General features: G+C 41.7%; 1 protein-coding gene across 1 annotated transcript in view; it reads left to right on the top strand.

Moving 5' to 3' along the window:
• LOC130838916 (cytochrome P450 2J2-like) overlaps positions 1–24725 on the top strand; it is a 36235-nt gene extending 11510 nt beyond the window's left edge. The window contains exons 5-9 of the mRNA XM_057712643.1: positions 4082–4258; positions 6054–6195; positions 8661–8848; positions 18917–19055; positions 24217–24725. Of these exons, the coding sequence (XP_057568626.1) occupies positions 4082–4258; positions 6054–6195; positions 8661–8848; positions 18917–19055; positions 24217–24395 (825 nt within the window). The 3' untranslated portion in view covers positions 24396–24725. The remainder of the gene's footprint in view (positions 1–4081; positions 4259–6053; positions 6196–8660; positions 8849–18916; positions 19056–24216) is intronic.
• Positions 24726–25255: the final 530 nt, after the last annotated feature.

Here is a 25255-nt window from a genome sequence, read left to right as displayed (position 1 = left end):
ATCTCTGAGCTTTCTATTCTGTTCCCATTGATCTATATTTCTGTTTTTGTGCCAGTACCATATTGTCTTGATTGCTGTAGCTTTGTAGCATAGTCTGAGGTCAGGGAGTCTGATTCCTCCAGCTCTGTTTTTTTCCCTCAAGATTGCTTTGGCTATTTGGGGTCTTTTGTGTCTCCATACAAATTTTAGGATTTTTTGTTGTTGTTCTGTAAAAAATGTCATTGGTAATTTGATAGGGATTGCATTGAATCTGTGGATTGCTTTGGGTAGTGTAGTCATTTTGACAATGTTGATTCTTCCAATCCAAGAACATGGTATATCTCTCCATCTGTTTATGTCATCTTTGATTTTGTTCATTAGTGTCTTATAGTTTTCTGAGTACAGGTCTTTTCCCTCCTTAGTTAGGTTTATTCCTAGATATTTTATTCTTTTTGTTGCAATGGTGAATGGGATTGTTTCCTTGATTTCTCTTTCTGATCTTCCATTGTTAGTGTATAGAAATGCAAGAGATTTCTGTGTGTTAATTTTGTATCCTGCAACTTTACCAAATTCATTGATTAGCTCAAGTAGTTTTCTGGTGGCATCTTTAGGATTTTCTATGTATAGTAACATGTCATCTGCAAACAGTGACAATTTTACTTCTTTTCCAATTTGGATTCCTTTTATTTCTTTTTCTTCTCTGATTGCTGTGGCAAGGACTTCCAAAACTGTGTTGAATAGGAGTGGAGGGGGTGGACATCCCTGTCTTGTTCCCGACCTTAGAGGCAATGCTTTCAGTTTTTCACCATTGAGAATGATGTTTGCTGTGGGTTTGTCATATATGGCCTGTATTATGTTGAGGTAGGTTCCCTCTATGCCCACCTTCTGGAGAGTTTTTATCATAAAAGGATGTTGAATTTTGTCAAAAGCTTTTTCTGCATCTATTGAGATGATCATGTGGTTTTTATCCTTCAGTTTGTTAATATGGTATATCACATTGTTTGATTTGAGTATATTGAAGAATCCTTGCATTCCAGGGATAAACCTTACTTGATCATGGTGTATGATCCTTTTAATGTGTTGTTGGATTCTGTTGGCTAGTATTTTGTTGAGGATTTTTGCATCTAGATTCATCAGTGATATTGGTCTGTAATTTTCTTTTTTTGTAGTATCTTTGTCTGGTTTTGGTATCAGGGTGATGGTGGCCTCATAGACTGAGTTTGGGAGTGTTCCTTCCTCTGAAATTTTTTGGAAGAGTTTGAGAAGGATGGGTGTTAGCTCTTCTCTAAATGCTTGATAAAATTCACCTGTGAAGCCATCTGGTCCTGGACTTTTGTTTGTTGGAAGGTTTTTAATCACAGTTTCAATTTCATTACTCGTGATTGGTATGTTCGTATTTTCTATGTCTTCCTGATTCAGTCTTGGAAGCTTATACCTTTCCAAGAATCTGTCCATTTCATCCAGGTTGTCCATTTTATTGGCATAGAGTTGTTTGTAGTAGTCTCTCATGGTGCTTTTTATTTCTGCAGTGTCTGTTGTAACTTCTCCTGTTTCATTTCTAATTTTATTGATTTGAGTCCTCTCCCTCTCTTTCTTAATGAGTCTTGCTAGAGGTTTATCAATTTTATTTATATTCTGAAAGAACCAGCTTTTAGTTTTATTGATTTTTGCTATTGTTTTCTTTGTTTCTATTTCATTTATTTCTGCTCTGATCTTTATGATTTCTCTCCTTCTACTAACTTTGGGTTTTGTTTGCTCTTCTTTCTCTAGTTTCTTTAGGTGTAAAGTTGGATTGTTTATTTGGGATTTTTCTTGTTTCTTGATCACCATCACCTTAGAGTCTCTCATCCCCATGTCCCTCCCTGGCCCCCCATCTCTATCCTCTCCCAGAAGTACTCTTCTGTGCCTGACTCTCCCTCAGCACATTGTTTTCAGATTCATCTGGGTTAGTTGCTCTTATTTTACTCTGCAGAGTTTCCCACAGTATGAATATGCCACTGTTTGTTATTCCCTTCTCTGCTGATGAGCATGTGGGGTATTTCGGGTTTGGGGATCTGGAATGAACATTCTTGTTCAATCTTTCTTGTGGACACATCCACTCATTTCTCTTGCATATACACCTGGTTGTAAAAAATACTTAAAGTTTCCCCAAGTGGTTGCATTACTTACATGTGTATCCACTCTTGATATTACCAGTCTTCTAACTTTGTAGGGTATAGATTTAGGCAGATCAAATCTCACCCTTTCCTTGGTGGGCCCTGCCCTCCACTTGTCCTGCCAGGGCTGTGAGTCTGTCAAAACCTCTACTCAGCTCCTTGGCCTCTCAGCCACATTTCTGGATTTGGAGGACATTTCTAGGGGAAAATGAGCCCCACTGGTTTTATTTATTCTTAACAAGTATTTTTACTTCGAGACTTATTGATCCATCACACCAATACTGATGAAGCAGTCCTGATTCCTGGCACATTAAAGAGGCAGAGTGAATGTGATCTATTATGATTTATTGTCAATGTTATTTTTGAATAGTGTTCCTTGTTCTCACTTCTAACCATGGTAGTCCTCCGTCCAGTAATTCTGTTTTCTTGCCTCCTGTTATGATGGAAGCTAGGAAGTCATGGGAGTTCAGTGACTACCTGGCTGACTATTTCCAGGAAACAAAAATCCTGGGAGGGAAACAGAAACTCCAGTGGGCCAGGGCTAAGAAGCATTTCTTAGAGACCAAAGTATACCAGGCACTTTGATGGATAATTATACGTACTTTATCTCAGATAATTCTTTACAACAGCCCTTTAAAGAGGAACTGGATCATCTGATGCGTGTGAGCACGTCCCCATAGAGGCCACCTGGCTCTGTGTCAAATACAGTATGGATCTCATGTCATTTGGTCATGAAAATAACCACTGGGCCCCATTGGCAGCTAGTTTAAGTAGCCACAAATTACATCATTATTACTATTATTATTATTACAATTATTACCAAAGTATTATAGCTAGAAAGAAACAGAGCTAATTGTCAAGCCCATTCCTATTTCATTGAAGATCTGGGGAACTTTCCATTACGTTATGCTATCTATTTTCTACCGCATATTATTAGAGAAAATATATTCAAAAACTACTTTATTTCAGTAAAAAATATCTTACCCGCATGGAGATTACATCATAGTGGGGGCAGACAAATAAATACATGTACACGTTTAACACAGATAGATACATAAGTATATAGATAAGTAGATACCTAGATAGATACATAGACACATATACATAAACAGACATATTTTACACACACACAAATATATATACATACACATACTAATGACAATTGTCACAGAAAAAAAATAAAACAAAATAAAGGGATGGAAACAGAGTACCAGAAGTGCTACTAACTGTAGGGTCATCAGGTAAGACAGGTCCAAGTAGGTGACATTTGAGCAGCACATTAATGAAGTAAAGGGACTGGAGTTATACAGATTTCAGAGGAAAACCATCCTAGATGGAAGGAATAGCAAATGCAACGGCCTAAACATGAACATTTTCTGTGTTTTCACAGAGGCCAGTGGGGCTGGACTTGAAAGAATAGGAGAGAGTAAGATGGCAGGGAGTGATAACAGAGGAGGTGACAGGAGAGGGAGGAGCCAGCTCATGTAGAGCTTCAGGCCAGGAGAATGATGTAGAATTTAACTGTCATGGAAAGTCATTGGCGGATTGAGAGCCAAAAAGTGAAATGATCTCATTACACAGTTAAATGATCCCTCTGGCAGCTCAGTGGAAAATAGACTGGGAGTGGGATTAGTTAAGGAGAGACTCAGGAAACCTGTTGGAGGCTTTACAGCATCCAGGTAAGAAATGTGGTTGTTTGTACAAGGATGACAAAGCAGAGGGAATAGTGAGAATTGGTCTGAAACATTGTATTTTGTGATGGAGAGCTGAAATGCTTTGCCAGAAGGGAAAGGAGAGGGTTGAGAGAGAGAAGAGTCAAGGGTGACTCCCGGGGTTAGTTCAATTTAAGTAAATAAAAGAGATGGAAAGAGAATATGGTTTCATTGTCTCAAAAGTGGAAAACTGGTACCCCCTTGTCTCCATGCCTATTTTGTTTTCTCCATCAGCTCTACAATCTCTTTCCAAGGATAATGACTTACCTTCCTGGACAACACCAAACTCTCTTTAGTAAATGGGAGAAACTGAAAGTGTTTGTTACCCATATGATTGAAAACCACAAGAGGGATTGGAATCCTGCTGAAGCAAGAGACTTCATCGATGCTTACCTCAAGGAAATGGAAAAGGTGAGGAAACCAGAGCTCTTTCCTGAGTTTTGCTCTTAAAGAGCACATGAGGGGATTCTCGTTTCTTACTGCTGTTGTACCAAATCACCAAAAACATGGGGGCTTAAAACAGCACACAATAGTTCTCTTACAGTTTGAGAGGTCAGAAGGCTGAAACCAGTTTCACTGGGCTGAAGTCAAGGTGTGGGGAGGGCTGGTTCCTTCTGAAGGCTCTAGGACAGAATCCATTGAGTCACTTTTCCAGCACCTAGATGCTGCCTGTACTCCTTGACTCAGGGCCCCTTCCTCCATCTTCAAAGCCATCCATGTAGCATCTTCTCAGCCACCATTCTCACATCTTCTCTTTATGCCCTTCTTGCCTCCCTCTTATAAAGACTCTTGTAATTATATTGGGCCCACTGGGATAATCCAGGATAATCTTCTCACATCAACATCCTTAATTCACTATATCTACAAAGTCCTGTCTGCCATGTAACATTCATGGTTCTAGAGATTAGGACATGGACATATTCGTGGGTCATTATTCAGCCTACCACAGGGGAGGAAACACAGAGGCAATATTTCATAGATTATAGGAATAACATTAACTCAGAATTTATAAGACAATTAGAAATAAAGGTAGAGGTTTAACAGTATTTGGCTTAAGGCCTTTGGAAAGACCAAATATTGCCTTCTCATAGAGTATTCTCTGTCCTCTACCCATATCGGAAGGAGATACACACAAAAGGAAGAATAAGTGTTATTTCATTATTAGTTGGACCCAATGCCCACTTACCCACCCCTTCTCCCAGCTCCCCAATGCAGAACACATGTAAATCTGGGTCAGAGGCCAGAGATGACCCTCAAGTGGGAGGGCAATTTGTCTTCCTTCCTCCTCCCCATGTCATGCACTTTCCGATGTTACTACAGAAAAGAAGCAGGAAAAAAGCCAAATGGGATGTATAGCCTTTACCATAGTAACCCCTCTGGTTAACACACATCACTGCATCGGTGTCATCATCTTTAACACATCAGATTATTCATTCCTTCTCCTGGAGTTAGCAGACATGTGGATTTCTTTCCAACTCTGCTCTTATTTCACCCTATTGGCATAACAGTAATAGAAGCATTGATTTCTCCTCAGAGGAGGAGATGTCACTTGCAATTTTGTGCGCAGGTGTGGGACCACAAAGGGAGGAATGTTGACACATTGAAGCTTCTAGAGGAAGGTGGTAAAGATGCTGGAGTGCCATGAGGAATGGCTGTTGGAATCAGAGAAGTTTAACCTAAAAAGGAAAAGAATAACGGGGAGATGTGAGAATTATTGTACTTTAGAGAGATTCAGTTATTCTTCCTAGTATCAGTACAAATATTTGTTTAGAATTTGTGCGCTTTCCATCTCGGGTAATTCATAATTCCATCTTAAGGGGTGAATGTTGTTATTTCTATTTTGTGAAACAGGGAACTGAAGCACAGAAAGGTTTATTAACTTGCTCAACTCATACAGATACTGAATGATGTGGCTTCTATTGGAACCCAAGGCTGTTTTTCCAGTGGAATAATAGATTCTCCAAAATTATAGGTATAAAAAAATGACTCGTTTTGATTTTCATCCACCAAAGCTCACAAAAGCTCCCAGTGCTTGGGGGCGGAGGACGCTAATGATGCTGCAGTAAGGAGCCCCTGCCTCCTGCGATGGCCAGAGGGGAAGCGTCTCTCCTGGGCTCGCTCTGCCAAGGTCTCTCAAGGATGAAGCCCCCTGTGCTGTGGAAACCAAGAACCATCTGAATAAGCCAATGATCACTGTGTTTTCTAGCATAAGGGCAATGCCACTTCGAGTTTCCAAGAAGAAAACCTCATCAGCAGCACCCTGGACCTCTTCTTTGCTGGAACAGAGACAACTTCAACGACCCTGCGCTGGGGGCTGCTCTACATGGCCCTGTACCCCGAAATCCAAGGTGAGCACGTCAGTGGTGGGCATAGGCCAGGTCAGAATGGGACTCCCTGGTGCACACTGCCCTGAGGTGGGGCCAGAAGACAGCATGGTAGGATGGAGAGAGAGGTAGGACAGTCACAGGACCAGGTGAACTGAGAACAGGCAACTTCTGTAGTTTTTCTGTCAGGATTGTGATGGGTCCTCATAACACAAATATAGCAGAGAGTCCTGCCCTCAGGGAACTCGCAGCCCAGTGGGGAAAACAGAGACGTCCACTGACATTGTGGTGAGTTCCGGGAAAGAGCTCCATTCCACTCACATATGAAATCTGGTGGCAGCCTTCCCTCCTTTTAAGTGCTGTCCTCCATTGCCCTGTGGACAGTGCCCACACTCCTGAGTCTGGTACATCATGCCCTCTGCTGTGCCTCTTTCTGCCTGTCCAGCCTCTACTCTACCCGCCCTGCATGGGGGCCTCACTAAATCCCATGTGATTTAACGTCACTGTCATTGTCTGTGCCTCTGGGACATCACACCTGCTCTTCCCTTGAAGAATAATACCGCAGTGTATTTCCCTAATTTCTCTCCATGGTAAACCACTAGCTACGCTGAAGAATCTACTCAAACGCAACCCCCTCTGAGATGTTTCCCCACATTTCTGGGAAAATATTGGCATTTCCTTCCCTTAGAGGTGACGTAATGCACCTCCATCATTTTGCTTATCACACATTATTTATTTATCTTCCCCACAGACTGTAGGCCTTTTGAGGATAATGACTGTTAGAATCATTTTTCATTTTCTAGACCCCCAAATATTTAAGCACATGAAGGATAAAACCTGTTGAGATATGGTTTTGCAAACTATGGGTAAAGTTTATTAACAGGGCATAAAGTCAATTTAGTGGATCAAGACCAACTTCTTTCCCTAAATTAAAAAAAAAAAAAAATAGATTAGTAAAATCAGAGTGCTTTCTGTGTACTAAGGATAAGGCTTGTACTAAGGGTAAGGCTTTTTCATGAAACTTTATTTTTTTTCTTATATTTATATGAATAAATGTTTGTTTTATATGTGTGAATTTTTTTGTTTATGTGTCCTGAGTCATGCACTTGTAAAATGCACTTGTAACTGTGAATTACAGGATTTTCTTTAAATTTAAAGGCCACATAGTTAGGATATTGATATAGCTTCCCTATTTGTGTCTCCAAAATAGCAATGGCTTAAAATGGCATAAAAAGTGGATGCAACCCAAGTGTCTATCAATTGATGAATGGATAAACAAAATGTGGAATGTAGTGAAATACATTGCATTCAGCCTTTAAAAGGGCACATTCTGACACATGCTAAAATATGGATAAACCTTGAGGACATTATGCTAAGTTCAATCTAGAAATTAAAAAAAAGACATATACTGGACAATTCTATGTACATGCGGTAGCTGGAGTGGTTGAATGCATAGAAACAGAAAGTGAAAAGGTGGTTGTCAGAGACTGGGAGCAAAGGAAAATAAGGAGTTATGGTTCAATGGATGTAGAGTTTCAGTTTTGCAAGATAAAAATCTCCAGAGATTGGTCGCACAACAATATGAATATTTAACATTATTGAACCATACACTTAAAATGATTAAGATAGTAAATTATATATTATGTGTATTTTACCACATTTTAAAAGTTTTTAAATGTTCAGTTTGAAAAAAGGAAGTTTATTTTTCTTTCAGATGAGAAACTCTAAGCTGGACTCTGCAGAACCCTTTGGGGTCCAAGCTCCTTCCAGTATGTTGTTCTGTTGTATCTACAAGGGTGAGTCAAAAATTATCCGCACTCTGGTTACATTAAAACTTCTATGAATTCTATAGCCAGAGTGCAGATAATTTTTGACTCACCCTCGTAGAATGGTACCCTGTTGGCACTCTCAAAGATGGCTCACCTCTAAGGCTGCCTTTCCACCAGTGGGAAGGGAAGAAGGAGGAGGAAGTGCACACCCTTCCTTTAAGGGCATGTTCCAAGTATTAAACATCCACTCTACTTACATTCTATTGGCCATAAGTTATCACAAGGGAATCTGGGAAATGTAGTCTTTAGCTTGCAACCAGATATCCAATGAGAATCTCTATTATTGTAGAAAAAGGAAAACAGATACTTGTGCACAATTGGCAGGTTTTTTTCATTTGTAGATTGCTGCCCTAAATCAGTTCATGTAAATCTCAAAACATCCTAAAGAGGAAGTGGATTTATCCCCACTAATAAAAAGAGAAAACTGAGGCTCAAAGAGTTTCAGTGACTTGCAGCAGGAATGTTGTAGAGCAACAGTTTACCACCAAATTTGTCTCAGACCAGGGCCCACTTTCCACTCACATACCTCCTGAGGAGCTAGTTTAGAGAGCTTACTATAACTTTAGCCATTTTTATCCTGGTTACTCCATTCCTTAACTTAATCAGTCTCAAGGAAAATTATGGAATAATAGAATAGCAGAACCTCCTCTGCTTTTCCAGAAAAAGTCCAAGCTGAGATCGACAGAGTGCTTGGCCAGTCACAGCAGCCGAGCACGGCAGCTCGAGAGTGCATGCCCTACACCAACGCTGTCATCCACGAGGTGCAGAGAATGGGAAACATCCTCCCCCTGAATGTGCCCAGGGAGGTGGCAGTCGACACCACCCTGGGTGGATACCACCTGCCCAAGGTAATTAGGGGCGCGCTCACAGCCTCAGATCTCCAAGCTCATGTTGGTGAATGGTGGGAATCTCAACTGGAAAAGTGACGTGTATTCTTGTCCTAGAGAATCACTTAAATGGAGAGTGAGATAGATTATGCCTAATGAAATACTAGTTTTTTTAAAATATTTATTTGTTTATTTAATTATTTGGTTTTTTACACCAGGTCTTAGTTGTGGCAAGTGGGCCCCTTAGTTACAGCAAGTGGGCTCCTTAGTTACAGCACGTGGGCTCCTTAGTTGCCACATGCAGCCTTCTCATTGTGGCATGTGAACTCTTAGCTGTGGCATGCATGTGGGATCTAGTTCCCTGACCAGGGATCGAACCTAGGCCCCTGCATCGGGAGCCTGAGGCTTATCCACTGCACCACCAGGGAAGTTCCTGAAATAATAGTTTTGTTCCCTGAGTGTGATCTTAGAAAATTAGAAGTTCAATTGATGTTTATAGGTGTTCTGGATAGAAAAGGGATTTTTAGGTCAACTGTGTTTAGGCAAAGCCTGGCTTCTCTTTGCTGTGAGATTTCTGTGTTCTTACTACGTGGTGTGCATTGTGAATATTTCTGGCTATACAGCAAGCAGGAATTCTTAGTCAGACTTTGCCACGAGGTCCTCTTATTTGCCTTGGGAGAGCTTCTTACACCATAGGGACCTGCCAGACATACTTTAGAAAATTCTTCTTTACAATGCTGGAGTTACAGAATGTTGAAATTTGAGGGACATTTGAGACCACCTGAACAAACATCACATTAACGCTGATGTGTCTAACACAATAACCCCACAGGTATTTTTTCATCCCCTTGACTTACAGCCCCTTGATGGGGCTGTCTCACAAGGGAAAGCAATCCAAGTGTGTGCAGTACTAAATATCAGAAAAGGAGAATGTTTTTTTAAAAGGAACCAATGCTTTTTAAATAGGATTATGTTCCATGGTCTATATGGGTTATTTTAAAATGTCTTAGTCAGTCCTCAGAATAATTCTGTTATCCTCATTTTACAGATTAGAAGTCCAGACTCAGAGTGATTTAGCTTGCATAAGAATTCTCAACTGCAAACTGACAAGAGCTGGGTTCCAGAAACAGACCTGTTCTGACTCCCAGGCTTATCTTTTTTTGCACTACACCATGTTCTCTCCACAGGAGTTGCTTTACTTTGACTTTAAAAGAGTTTCCCTGTAGTTCTTCTTAGTGGCTCCCTGTTAAATTCTCTGTCTCCACAGAGGAAATTCTGCTCTCACCCTGCCCACCACTCTTTAGGGTCTCAGCAGACAGCTCTCCTGTGCCCCCTAGTGTCCTCTCTGCACACTGCATATTTACAGTTCTTTCCTTTCTCACCACCTTGGTGGGCACCTGTGGGTCCACTCCAGTTTGTATAAGTCTCTCTGTGTTTGTTGAATTTGGAAATGATTCAAGAGGCAGAACCAGGGGAGCTTCCCAGGAAAATGCTATTTTGTTGCTGATTGATCGTCTTGTGGGTGAAAGATGAGGTCTAAATGATTTCTCAGGTGATCTTTGCATTTTTTTTTTTTTTTTATTATTATTTTATTTTATTTTTTTGGGGGGTACACCAGGTTCAATCAACTGTTTTTATACACATATCCCCATATTCCCTCCCTTCCTTGACGCCCCCCCCTCGATTCCCCCCCACCCTCCCTGCCCCAGTCCTCTAAGGCATCTTCCATCCTTGAGTTGGACTCCCTTTGTTATACAACAACTTCCCACTGACTATTTTACAGTTGGTAGTATATATATGTCTGTACTACTCTCCCGCTTCTTCTCAGTTTCCCCTTCACCCCCCGCCCCCTCCCATACCTCGAGTTCTCCAGTCCATTCCCTGTATCTGCTTCCCTGTTCTTGTCACTGAGTTCATCAGTACCATTTTTAGATTCCGTATATGTGAGTTAGCATACAATATTTGTCTTTCTCTTTCTGACTTACTTCACTCTGTATGACAGATTGTAGTTCTATCCACCTCATTACATATAGCTCCATCTCATCCCTTTTTATAGCTGAGTAATATTCCATTGTATATATATGCCACATCTTCTGTATCCATTCATTTGTTGATGGGCATTTCGGTTGCTTCCATGTCCTGGCTATTGTAAATAGTGCTGCAATAAACATTATGGTACAAGTTTCTTTTGGGATTATGGTTTTCTTTGGGTATATGCCCAGGAGTGGGATGACTGGATCATATGGTAGTTCTATTTGTAGTTTTTTAAGGAACCTCCAAATTGTTTTCCATAGTGGCTGTACCAACTTACAGTCCCACCAACAGTGCAGGAGAGTTCCCTTTTCTCCACACCCTCTCCAACATTTGTTGTTTCCAGACTTTGTGATGATGGCCATTCTGATGGGTGTGAGGTGATACCTCATTGTGGCTTTGACTTGCATTTCTCTGATGATGAGTGATGTTGAGCATCTTTTCATGTGTTTGTTGGCCATCTGTATGTCTTCTTTGGAGAAATGTCTATTTAGGTCTTCTGCCCATTTGTGGATTGGGTTATTTGCTTTTTTGGTATGAAGCTGCATGAGCTGCTTGTATATTTTGGAGGTTAATCCTTTGTCCGTTGTTTCATAGGCAATTATTTTTTCCCATTCTGAGGGTTGCCTTTTAGTCTTGTTTATGGTTTCTTTTGCTGTGCAAAAGCTTTTAAGTTTCATGAGGTCCCATTCATTTATTCTTGATTTTATTTCCATGATTCTAGGAGGTGGGTCAAAAAGGATGTTGCTTTGATGTATATCAAAGAGTGTTCTGCCTATGTTTTCCTCTAGGAGTTTGATAGTGTCTGGCCTTATATGTAGGTCTTTAATCCATTTGGAGTTTATTTTTGTGTATGGTGTTAGGAAGTGTTCTAATTTCATTCTTTTACATGTTGCTGTCCAATTTTCCCAGCACCACTTATTGAAGAGGCTGTCTTTTTTCCATTGTATACTCGTGCCTCCTTTGTCAAAGATAAGGTGCCCATATGTGTTTGGGCTTACTTCTGAGTTCTCTATTCTGTTCCATTGATCTTCCTTTCTATTTTTGTGCCAGTACCATACTGTCTTGATCACTATGGCCTTGTAGTATAGTTTGAAGTCAGGAAGCCTGATTCCACCAACTCCATTTTTCCTTCTCAAGATTGCTTTGGCTATTCGGGGTCTTTTGCGTTTCCATACAAATCGTAAGATTTCTTGCTCTAGTTCTGTGAAAAATGCCATTGGTAATCTGATCGGGATTGCATTAAATCTGTAAATTGCTTTGGGTAGTACAGTCATTTTCACGATGTTGATTCTTCCAATCCAGGAACATGGTATATCCCTCCATCTGTTTAAGTCATCTTTGATTTCTTTCATCAATGTCTTAAAGTTTTCTGCATACAGATCTTTTGCCTCCTTAGGCAGGTTTATTCCTAGGTATTTTATTCTTTTGGTTGCAATGGTGAATGGGAGAGTTTCCTTAATTTCTCTTTCTGCTCTTCCGTTGTTAGTGTATAGGAATGCAAGAGATTTCTGTGCATTAATTTTGTATCCTGCTACTTTACTAAACTCATCAATTAGTGCTAGCAGTTTTCTGGTAGAGTCTTTAGGGTTTTCTATATATAGTATCATGTCATCTGCAAAGAGTGATAATTTTACTTCTTCCTTTCCAATTTGGATTCCTTTAATTTCTTTTTCTTCTCTGATTGCTGTGGCTAACACTTCCAAAACTATGTTGAATAACAGTGGTGAGAGTGGACACCCTTGTCTTGTTCCTGTTCTTAGAGGGAATTCTTCCAGTTTTTCTCCATTGAGAACAATGTTGGCTTTTGGTTTGTCATATATGGCTTTTATGATGTTGAGGTAATTTCCTTCTATGCCCATTTTCTGGAGAGCTTTTATCATAAATGGATGTTGAACTTTGTCAAAAGCTTTTTCTGCATCTATTGAAATGATCATATGGTTTTTATCCTTCAATTTGTTGATATGATGTATCACGTTGATTGATTTGCGTATATTGAAGAATCCTTGCATCCCAGGGATAAACCCCACTTGATCGTGGTGTATGATTTTTTTAATGTGCTGTTGCAGTCTGTTAGCTAGTATTTTGTTGAGGATTTTTGCATCTATATTCATCAGTGATATTGGTCTGTAGTTTTCTTTTTTTGTGACATCTTTGCCTGGTTTTGGTATCAGGGTGATGGTAGCCTCATAGAATGAGTTTGGGAGTGCTCCGCCTTCTGCAATATTTTGGAAGAGTTTGAGAAGGATAGGTGTTAACTCTTCTCGAAATGTTTGATAGAATTCGCCTGTGAATCCATCTGGTCCTGGGCTTTTGTGTGTTGGGAGATTTTTAATCACTGCCTCAATTTCTGTACTTGTGATTGGTCTGTTCATGGTTTCTATTTCTTCCTGGTTCAGTCTTGGAAGATTGTATTTTTCTAAGAATGTATCCATTTCTTCCAGGTTATCCAATTGATTGGCATATAGTTGCTTGTAGTAGTCTCTCATGATGTTTTGTATTTCTGAGGTGTCCGTTGTGACTTCTCCTTTTTCATTTCTAATTCTGTTGATTTGCATCTTCTCCCTTTTTTTCTTGATGAGTCTGGCTAATGGTTTATCAATTTTGTTAATCTTCTCAAAGAACCAGCTTTTAGTTTTATTTATTTTTCTTATGGTTTCTTTCCTTTCTTTTTCATTTATTTCTGCTCTGATCTTTACGATTTCTTTCCTTCTGCTCACTTTGGGGTTTCTTTGTTCTTCTTTCTCTAGTTGTTTGAGGTGTAAGGTTAGGTTGTTTATTCGATCATTTTCTTGTTTCTTAAGGTAGGACTGTATTGCTATAAACTTCCCTCTTAGAACTGCTTTTGCTGCGTCCCATAGGTTTTGGGTTGTTGTGTTTTCGTTGTCATTTGTTTCTAGATACTTTTTGATTTCCTCTTTGATTTCTGTAGTGATTCCTTGGTTGTTTAATAGTGAATTGTTTAGCCTCCATGTGTTTGTATTTTTTGCAGTTTTTTTCCTGTAATTGATATCTAGTCTCATGGCGTTGTGGTCTGAGAAGATGGTTGATATGATTTCAATTTTCTTGAATTTGCTGAGGTTTGATTTGTGACCCAAGATGTGATCTATCCTGGAAAATGTTCCGTGTGCACTTGAGAAGAAAGTGTAGTCTGTCGTTTTTGGATGGAATGTCCTATAAATATCAATGAAGTCGAGATGGTCTAATGTGTCATTTAAAGCTTGTGTGTCTTTATTTATTTTCTGTTTGGATGATCTGTCCATTGATGTAAGTGGGGTGTTCAAGTCTCCCACTAGTATTGTGTTACTGTCGATGTCCCCTTTTATAGCTGTTAGCATTTGCCTTATGTATTGAGGTGCTCCTATATTGGGGGCATAGATATTTACCATTGTGATATGTTCTTCTTGGATGGATCCCTTGATCATTATGTAGTGTCCTTCCTTGTCTCTTTTAATAGTCTTTACTTTCAAGTCTAATTTGTCGGATATGAGTATTGCTACTCCAGCTTTCTTTTGACTTCCATTTGCATGGAATATCTTTTTCCATCCCTTCACTTTCAGTCTATATGTATCCCTTGGTCTGAAGTGGGTTTCTTGTAGGCAGCATATAGAAGGGTCTTGTTTTTGGATCCATTCAGCCAGTCTGTGTCTTTTGGTTGGAGCATTTAATCCATTTACATTTAAAGTGATTATTGACATGTGTGTTCCAATTACCATTTTCTGAATTGTTTTGGGTTTGTATTTGTAGGTGTTTTCCTTTTCTTGTGTTTCCTACTTAGAGAAGTTCCTTTAGCACTTGTTGTAAGGCTGGTTTGGTGGTGCTGAATTCTCTTAACTTTTGCTTGTCTGGAAAGCTTTTGATTTCTCCCTCAAATCTGAATGAGATTCTTGCTGGGTAAAGTATTCTTGGCTGTAGGTTTCTGTCTTTCAGGACTTTCAGTATATCCTGCCATTCCCTTCTGGCCTGCAGAGTTTCTGTAGAAAGGTCAGCTGTTATCCTTATGGGTTTTCCCTTATATGTTGTTTGTTGCTTTTCTCTTGCTGCTTTTAATATTTTTTCTTTGTGTTGAATTGTCGTTAGTTTGATTAATATGTGTCTTGGTGTATTTCTCCTTGGGTTTATTCTGTATGGGACTCTCTGTGCTTCTTGGACTTGGTTCATTATTTCCTTTCCCATGTTGGGGAAGTTTTCCACTAGAACCTCTTCAAATATTTTCACAGACCCTTTCTTGTTTTCTTCTTCTTCTGGGATGCCTATAATTCGAATGTTGGTACGTTTAAGGTTATCACTGAGGTCTCTGAGGCTGTCTTCTAGTCTTTTTATTTTTTTATCTTTTTCCTGCTCTGTGGCGTTTATTTCTTCCATTCTATCTTCCAACTCACTTATTCGTTCTTCTGCCTCAGTCATTCTGCTGGTTATAGCATCTAGAGTATTTTTAATTTCAGTTATTTTGTTATCCATTGCTGTTTGTTTTTCTGAGTTCTTATGAACTGTTTCTTGTACTTTCTCTAATTTGTTATCGAGATTTTGTATCATTTTTACTATCATGACTCTAAATTCTTTTTCAGGCATTTTTCCTATTTCCTCCTCATTTATTTGGTCTTGTGGGTTTTTTTCCTGCTCCTTTGCCTGCATGGTGTTTCTTTGTTTCCTCATGGTTGTCCAAGCTTTTGGGGTTGCTTGTCCTGGTGATAGAGGTGTTTATAGAAGACTGTCCAAGCCTCAGACTAATGTCCAAGTATTGGATTAGACGAATATTCAGTCTAGGAAACACATACATGTATAAGACACACAATTATTGAATCCGTTAGGACATAAGGCTCTAGAAAGACCTGACAGAACCCCAGTGTGCTATCAGATATTCAGAGAGAAACCCAGCAGAAATTGACAACTGAAACAGAACAAATCAGAGACAAAAGCAAAAGCAAACAAACAACAAATAACACCCTACACATACAAACATCAATCCAGGGAGATTTTGTAAGCTAGGATCAAATATAGAAATGAGCTGGAGTACCACCAGAGAGAATGGAGATTCTCAGAATGTAATTAGACAACTGTACTAAGAACTAAGATAAAGACAAAAGCCTAATATTAATACCAAGGCAGTGCATCATCTGGAGAATAGAGCAAGGAGTCTGAGCAGACCGATAGTGTTGCTTATAAGTATGTTAAGATAAAATACACTTAAAATGGCTGGAAGAAAGGGGAACAGAAGAGCGTAATGTGGTTGGAAATATGCAAAGAAGAAGAAAGGAATAGAAGTGTATAAAAGAAAGGGATGAAAGGAAAGTATGAAAGATATTTTGTCCGTACTACCAAAAACTTAGCTAGATATAGAAGTATTTTAAAAGGCAAAAAAAAAAAAAAAAAAGAGTAAAAAATATCCTTATAAAATTATGTTGTAAAACTTGTAGATCCCTTAGGGCTAAGATCGTATTTAATAAATCAAAAAAAAAAAAAAAAAAAAAAAGAGAAAGGAAAAAAAAAAAAAAAAAAAAAAAATCCAGAACTGATCCCCGAATGGCCCAGTTCAATAGGTATTGATACTACTATTTCTGTTTCCTTAGCGTCTCAGCTGTAAGTGTCCTTTTCCTTGCCTTGGGTTTTTTTTTTTTTTTTGCGTTATTCTGTGACCAGCAGAGGTTCCTTTATTGTTCGTCTGTAAGCCTCGGTGTGTGGGGAGGGAGAGGGTGCAATAGTGGCTCCTTCTCCTGGGAGGGAGTGAGCAGTGGCGCACTGTTGCTTCAGTCAGGCTTGGAGGTGCCTGTTGCAGAGGGCGCTGGTGGCTCAGGCGTACACAGAAAGTCTTAGAGTTGGGCCTTTCTCAAGGTTTTTTCTTTTTGATGCTGGTTTTTTTTTTTTTTTTTCTCTCGGCAGCCTCCCTGCTGCTGGCGTTGCAAGGAGTTTTAATCTAGCCCCGCCCGAGCGCCTGAGGGTGCTTGTTATCCCTGAGCGCCTTATGTGGCCCCGCAGGGCGTCTCTCAGCTGCCTGTTGCAGAGGCGCAGAAAGAGAGAGAGAGGCTATGCGCGCGGCTCCTCCCCCCCGCCCGGGAGCCTGCAGCCTCCAGCCGCCATCATGGCCGGGCAGCTCTCAGGGATCGGCACTCCTCTCCGCGGACCTCCTCCCTCCTGTCCTCTCGGTCCGTCACCCTACCGGCAACAATGTTTCTCCCCCTGAACCAGCTCTCCGGTTCCCACGCTCCCGCTCCTGGACCCTCCGTTCAGCCGCGGATCGATGTCTCGGTCCGGGAACGCTGAGCTGCGCTGCGGACCCTCCGTATGTTTCTCACTCCCTCCCGTCTGCCATAGCTCCGCCGCTTCACCCTCTTTGAGCCCTCGTAGATGCCTCCCTACTGGCTATGTCAGGTTCTCCGCAGCCCTTTCCGGTGTCCGAGGCCGTCTGCTGGTGTTCAGCTGGTTCTCTGTGGGAATGACTGTGTCCTTCCGTGCATTCCCAATGCATCTGTGGAGAGGGATGCACTCCACGTCTCTCTACTTCGCCCGATCTTTGCATTTTTATAACAATTCATTTAACTCCAGGAAACCATCCCAGCTCAACATACTTGTTGTAACATTGATTTTTAATATTGACTTGAATAATCATCCTGGGAACTGAGAAATCCCATTGACAGTATGTTGTAGAGGCTAGGAGACATAACTTTGACGTCAGATGTCCTAATTCAAGTCATTGTTCTACCTGTCCCCACCCTGTTCTCCTGTTCTCTGGGCATCTTACTCAACCTCTCACAACTCTAATTTCTTTACCTGTAAAAATGCATTTAAATCCATCTCACAGGTGGACTTATGATCAGGTCATGCATGTAAAACATTTTACCTTGTATTTAGCATAGAAAGTGCTCAAAATAGCAGTTATTATTCTTTATTAATTCATCAGATGTTCATTAAGCATCTAAAATGTTCAGGCTTCAGAAAACAACTCAGAGGAAAATAATCATGCAAGTTTATAATTAGAAACCATGGGAACTGCCGAAAGGAAAAAACTCACTAGTTTCTAGAAAGCTGCAGGCTGGCTGCAATGAGGAGTGGGAGAGGGGGAAGGCAGAGAGGGCTTCCCAAAGGAAGTGATGTTTGAGCTGGGGATTAAAGGATGATTAAGAGTTAACTTGGTGACAGAGTGGGGAGGAAGGACATTCCAGGCAAGGTGAATAGGATGTAAAAAGGCTCGGAAATGAGTGGGGACATGTGGCATGTTTGAGAAACTGAAAGAAACTTGATGTAGTGGGAGTGCAGGCAGAAGGAGGGTGGCTCATACAGGGAGCAGGTGATGTGTCCTTAATCTAAGGGTAATGGGCACTATTGAAGAGTATCTACCAAGTTCCTGATGTGGTAGGTGGATGGGTGTGGAATGATTGAATCTTGTTCAAAGCTAACACTGCTTTCAACATGTGGGGCACACTGAAGGCGAAGAGAGGATATGAGCATAATTAGGGCTGTTATAGGAGTGTAGCCAAGCAAAGTGGTAACCTGGGCCAGGGTGGCAGTGATGGATATAAAATGGAGGTGACAGAATCAAGACATGTTTCAAATAAAATTGACAAGCCTGGCTGAAGGATTGGATGAAGGCAGAATGAGGGAAAGGGAAGCACTAAGGAGGAATCCTGGGTTTCTAGCTATGTATCTGGAAGGATAGTGGTTCCTTTCACTGGGATATCTCATTCTTTTATTAAACCCTCTGAAGGATGGACTACACATTGGAGGGAAGAGAATGGGAAATGTCACATTTTTCTTTTATTGATGCGTGCATGTCTGCTCCCACATGCTACACTGACAAGTCGCTGCAGAGATCCATTCTGCAGCCAAGAGTAGTCACACTTTCCCGGGTAAAATTCCCAGCAGACAGTTCCAGTCCATCATTGTAAGCTGTCTCATGGCAAAAAGCAGGGTCCTAAGGGTTGGGCTCAGAGGGGGTGGGGTGGGGAGGCTGACGGAGTTCAAGGTGCTGTCAGCCTTGGTGTGGGAGCCCGGGGACTGCTGCCCCTCTGCACGTGTGTTGTGTGGGTCAAGCCTTGCCTGAGTCTTTGCTGCCTTCTCCAGGGGACCACGGTCCTGACCAACCTGACTGCCCTGCACAGGGACCCCGCAGAGTGGGCCACCCCCGACACGTTCAATCCGGAGCATTTTCTGGAGGATCGACAGTTTAAGAAAAGGGAAGCCTTTCTGCCTTTCTCAGTAGGTGAGTAGCAAGAAATGACAGTGTGGGCAGTCCTTCTCTCAGCCCTTCCCTTATCTTCTTCCGTGTGCTTTGCTTTAGTTGGAATGTCTCCAGGTTCAACAGGAAAAGAAAAACTCACAACCTAAAAGTTGAGAATGTTTTATTCAGTGCATTACTGAGGACTATACCCCAGGAAGGCAGCCTCTCAGATAGCTCTCAGAGACTGTTCCCAAAAGATAAGGAAAGAATCAGGATATATAGGAGTTTTTGTTGGAAAAAAATACTATGTGGTCAAACATCAAAATATTACTGCTAGTCACACACACACACACACACACACACACACACACACACACACACACACACACACACACACACACACACCAGGTATCTCAAGTTAATGATTTTAGTTCCTTTCTTTTCATGGGAAGATGCAAGAGTCTGGGCTCATTGAAATCATTCCTTTATGTGCATCCTAACACTCTAGGGGCCAGTATCCTCTTTTTCTCCATCCCGAATTCCACTCAGAGCACACCAGGGGGAACAGCTGCAGTGACTGATGGCTCATGGAGCGCAGCATTCACTGTTTACCAGGATGGCAGGCAACAGCTTTTAGTCCACACTAGATAGTCCTCTCCAGCATGACTCCCTCTTGCTGTTGGCTGCAGCTCAGGATTCCCTGGACAGAGCATCACCAGGACTCACGCCCTTACTTCCTAAGCCCTGGCTTGACCTCTGATGGAGATTTCAGCTTCACATTGTACTGTTCCCCAGAACACTGGGACAGAACTCAGACCCTGCCTGGTGCCCAGAGAGGTTGAGCACTTGCCTTCTTTCCAGAGTTTTAAATGTTCCAAGATCTTTTCAGGGCAACCCATTCACACAGAACTAGAGCCAATTGCTAAGAAGAGGCTGGGGGATGGGCAAGGAAAGGGGCTCCTTGCTTCTCATTATGGGCGTCGCAAGTGACTCTAAGTGCCACAAGCATAGCTAGATGAGATTCTACTCTATAACAGGTTCCTGAAGAGGTCCTTTGGCCATTTTAAATTCTAATGACCCTTTAAAAACCTAATTAATATGTTGACATGGTATACAACTTGAAAGGTATGAAAGAAGATGCAGTGACAACTCTCTTGTTTCTAAGCCAGCCAATTCCAAAAGGGTGTTTTAATTTATAGCATCGTAAAATGAGTGAGAAAAATTTTCGTACATCCCAGGTATTGAGTTAGGTATGTTGCAGAGATCATTTCAACTAATTTACCAAATTCTTAATTCTATAAATATTTCCTGAGCATCTGTTATGTGTCAGGCATTCAGCCCTGAAGATGTGACAGTGAATGAAGTAGAAAAAATCTCCTAAGGAGAGTGTGTTCTAATGTAACCTTACAAGGTTCAAGTTCCTATCACCACGTTGAAGATAAGCCCTGAGGCTTGGCAGGGTCATTTATGGCATCTAAAGTCCTAAAGCTCACGTGGCAGAGCTAGAACTCAATGTTAACCAGGTTTATCAAACACTAAAGTCTGTGCTTCTCCTAGCAGTGTCTTCTAAAAATGGTAACTAAATGCTACGCTGAGTTGATACTCAGAAATTCATAATAGGTTTCTTATCATTAAATTAAATATAGACGGATTTGCTGAGACAGTATCATTTTGCTGATGATGCCACTAAAGTACAGAAAGGGAGGCCCTGGAATTTGAAACCATGTAGGTGTGACCCAGAGCCCAGATTTTCCTGATGTAGGACACTGTCCTGAGTGTATATGGACTGATTCTGATTCTATCTTCTGTGTCTTTCTTCCTCTGGGTCTATGTCACTTTTCCTCACATTGAAGAAGCCACTTCCTAACATGAAAGCAGACATGAGATATAGGAATACCTTCCAGTCTTCCTGTCTACAAAAGCTTCAGAGTTCCTGTTATAGTGCAGAGTTTCACCTGCGTATTTTAAGTATCATAATTATTCTTGACTCACTGGTTGTTTTGCTTTTGAGAGTTATAACACACCTTTTAATTACAGGCTTCATTTGCAAGCAAATTATCTCATTTAATCCTTACAGTAAACTAGTTATTAATAGCTAGGCAATCAATCAGTATCTCGTTTCTTAATATAAGGAAAATAAGAATGAGAGAGAATTGTTTCTTATTCAAGATCATGTGCCCAAAGAATTGGCAGAACTGCTGCCTAAGACTCGTTTGCCTAGTTCTCATCTAGTGCTCCTTCTTGCATAATTAGAATGTAACTAATTTTCCCACTTAAAGGCCCTTCCATTTTAAGATTCACCAAGTTCATATCATATGTATCAATTATTACATTGCTGCATAACAAAGGTAGAAAACTCAGTGACTTAAAACAGTAAGTGTCTGTTATTGCTCAGGAGTCTGCAGTTGAGCTGGGGGCTCGACTGATCTTAGCTGGGCTCTCTTGCCTGTTTGGGAGGTCAGCTGGCTGAAGGCTGATCTAGGATGACCTCAGTTGGGACAGTGGGGCTCTTTTCCAAGTTTCATCCTCCAGCAAGCTAGCCCAGCTGGTGTAGATGTGGAAGATAAGACCCCAAGAAGGAGAACGGAAGCGCACAGTGCCTCCTCAGGACCAGGCTGGGCACGGGCAACCATCACTCCCACTGCATTCTGTTGCCCACGTAAGTCATAAGCTGAGCCCCAGTTCAAGGGGAAGAGAAAATGCTACAATTTTTATGGGAAGGGTTAAGAAGTCCCATTAGTAATGACGTAATACAGGGAGAGGGGGGAGATTGGAGCCATTTTTGCAAGCAATTGGCCTCACTATCTGTCTTTCTGCCCGAGAAGAATGAAATTCAGAGAAGGCAAGCGATGTGGGGACACCCTCAGCTGTGACAGAATGAGGCCTAGCTAAAAGTTTTCAAGAGAGAGAAACCTGAAAAATGCCCTGTCTTAAAAAGTCAACACCACTGTCTGCTTTTCCCCCACCACACAACCATTTTTGGGGCACAGTTGCTTTGCTTCATTCTTAATCCAGCACTTTCTAAAGACAGCCTCCCTGAAGGAATGGGGTATAGACAGCTCCTTCCCTTCTCTTGGAAAAGATGATCAGCTGTGGAATTAGGACACATACACAATCAGGGCAAATAGCAAAGCTATTACTGCAAATTTATATTTTCCTTTCCTCATTTAAGTTTTTCCCACTTGATCCAACAAAGCAGCAGACAGCTTCATGAAAGGCAAGAGGCTGAGTCCTCATTTTTCAAAAAAAAAATTTTTTTGAAAAATCACTGGATCATAGGAGATAAGGTTAGGAAGGACTTTTCCCAAAAACCCTAGGTGAGTTCTCTCATTTTACTAATGAGATAATTGCCTTCTCCTTCACCAAGGAAAAGGTCCATGTTTCCCATAGTCCAGGAGGAAGCTATGAAATCATGCAGCCCTTGTTTTCATAATAGTAAAAGCAAATTTATGTCTCCTGTCTTATTGTTATCCTTGCCCAGCCACATAATGTAGTTAAGAGAGAGATTATCTCACATGTTTGACAAGTGAGACATGGTTAGGTCTGTAAGAACAAAGGGTTTACTCATAGCCCAGAGCTGGTTACTGGTAGAAGCAGTACTTTAACCCTGGTTCCTGACTCTCTGGGTCCAGTTTTGTCTCAATATCTGGATTCTTCTAAGAGAATCTTGGATGTTTAAAATACAGCTGATCTGGTACTACTTTAACAAATTTCCACATTGTACTATTTGTGATGGGTAAACAGAAGGATGAGAGGAACAGAGATAATTAGACACACGCTGTGGTGGGAAACAGGTGCAAAACAATGTAAGAACAATATAATTCCGAAGCATATTTCAATTTATTAAACACTTGCAGATACTCTCTAATTTTACTTCCTTAACAGCTCATTACAGGCAAGGACAAAATAGAGGCAACCATATATTAACTATTTCTAAGAAAGCTTCATGACATGGGGAAACACAAAGTAGCAAAAGCAGCACAAAGAAGTAACTACAGAGAGTAATCCCAGTGATGGTGTGCAGGAGAATCCTTACAACAACCATGAGGATATATGTCAAAATGTTAACAAGGGTTCTGTCTGGATTATGGGATCTTTTGTTGTGTTTATACTTTTCACAATTTTTTTGTAGTGAATATATATTACTTAGGGAGAAAGTAAGTTATTAAAACACTCACAAGAGGGGCTTCCTAGGTGGCGCAGTGGTTAAGAATCCACCTCCCAACGCAGGAGACATGAGTTCGACCCCTGCTCCAGGGAGATACCACATGCCGCAGAGCAACTAAGCCCGTGTGCCACAGCTATTGAGCCTGCACTCTAGAGCCCGTGAGCCACAACTATTGAGCCCATGTGCCCACAACTACTAAAGCCCACGGGCCTAGAGCCCGTGCTCCAAAACCAAAGAAGCCACGGCGATGAGGAGCCCGCGCACCGCAAAGAAGAGTAGCCCCCACTCACTGCAACTAGACAAAGCCTGTGTGCAGCAACAAAGACGCAACAGAGCCAATAAATTCATTAATTAATTAATTTTAAAAAAACACCCACAAGAGAGCTGGTGGTAGAGACCAGTGTGGGATGCTGTTACACAAATGGGGTGAGGAGGGCATTCATGAAGAGCAGGGGTTGGCAGAAGCCTGGAGTAGGGGAAGCACAGGCAGGATGAGAAGAGGTCTGTCCTGTGGGGAGTGGGGGCGGGAGCCTATGGCAGTGAGAGTCGCAGTCATTAAGAAGGAAAACAGGACATAGGGAAAAGGTGCCTCATACTTAAATCTTGCTCTGATGTTTACTTGCTTATACTTTTCAGCAGTTTTCCTTTAACAATTGAGGGAAATTACCTAGAATTTTGTTTTTTGTCTGCTTTCATCATTATTGTTTGCTAATAGGTTTTTGAAAGACTTTGGGCTACATTTCATTTGCTAGGTAAACCCAGGCCTCTGACTTCTCTCATCTACACCCTGAACCTTCACACCTGTGCCTCACCTGCCTGACCCCTGAAGGCACTGGAGTGTGTGATTGTGTGTTTAGCTCATGGGCTTTGGTTAACCCAGGTGATCATGATCAAATAAGCCAAGGACATAAAGCGTCAGGGCCCGGCAGGCCCTCCCTCTGCTCAGGTTTCACAAGACATTGGAGAAGGTTTCAGTCCTTGCAGGGCACCGACAGCACCTGAGCAGGTAACTCATCTTATATTTTTGTCTTTCAGGTAAGCGGAATTGCCTCGGAGAACAGTTGGCCAGGACTGAGCTGTTTCTTTTCTTTACTTCCCTTGTGCAAAAATTTACCTTCAGGCCTCCAAAAAATGAGAAGCTGAGCCTGAACTTCAGAATGAGCCTGACCCTCTCCCCAGTCAGTCACCGCCTCTGTGCTGTTCCTCGGGCATGAAGGGGTCGGGGAGGGGGAGGGGAGGAAAGCAGGAGGAATGGGCACGTCCCCCCAAGGCAGGGGTGCTGCTCGGAAGTGAGGGGACAGCATGCAGTGCCTCTGAGGACAGGGCCTAGGAACTGGCCTCAGGGGAAACTGGATCCAAACCCCAGCTTTGCCATCTCCAGTGGAGCCTTGAGCAAATAGGCATGTTGTGAATGGTGTGCCTTTTCATCCAGGAAATGTAAAGAGGACAGTGATTCCTTGTTCAAAAGAAGAATTGGTATAAAAATCAGAGCAAATAAAGGGCTTTAAGTGGCTTGGAAACCATAAAGCACGTCATGAAAGTCAGCTGTGATCTGCCTCTTTCCTGCTTCCTTCCTTACATGGGGACTTGCTTCTGGCCTGTTGAGAAGCCTGGGTCAAAGTGGTGCCAAATGATAGATAAGTTAAAAGTTGGGGGACTTTCTTGGTGACGCAGTGGTTAAGAATCTGCCTGCCAATGCAGGAAACACGGGTTCGAGCCCTGGTCCGGGAAGATCCCACATGCCGCAGGGCAATGAAGCCCGTGCACCACAACTACTGAGCCTGCAGCCACAACTATTGAGTGCAGACACCTCTGCTACTGAAGGTCACACACCTAGAGTCCTTGCTTCGTAGCAAGAGAAGGCACTGCACTGAGAAGCCCGCACACCCCAACAGAGTAGCCCACGCTTGCCACAGCTAGAGAAAGAACACGAGCAGCAATGAAGACCCAATGCACCCAATCAGTCAATCGATCAATCAATAAAAGAATTAGAAGTTGGGCCCCGGGGCAGACACAGAGGTCAGCCAGAAAGGCCCTCACACTTGGTAGCACTGGGCAAGCTTATCCTGCTTCT

Source organism: Hippopotamus amphibius, chromosome 1, assembly GCF_030028045.1.
Source record: "Hippopotamus amphibius kiboko isolate mHipAmp2 chromosome 1, mHipAmp2.hap2, whole genome shotgun sequence".
NCBI classification, from domain to species: Eukaryota; Metazoa; Chordata; class Mammalia; order Artiodactyla; family Hippopotamidae; genus Hippopotamus; species Hippopotamus amphibius.
Note: the sequence above shows the minus strand (reverse complement) of the source record. Positions and strands in the feature narration are given on the sequence as shown.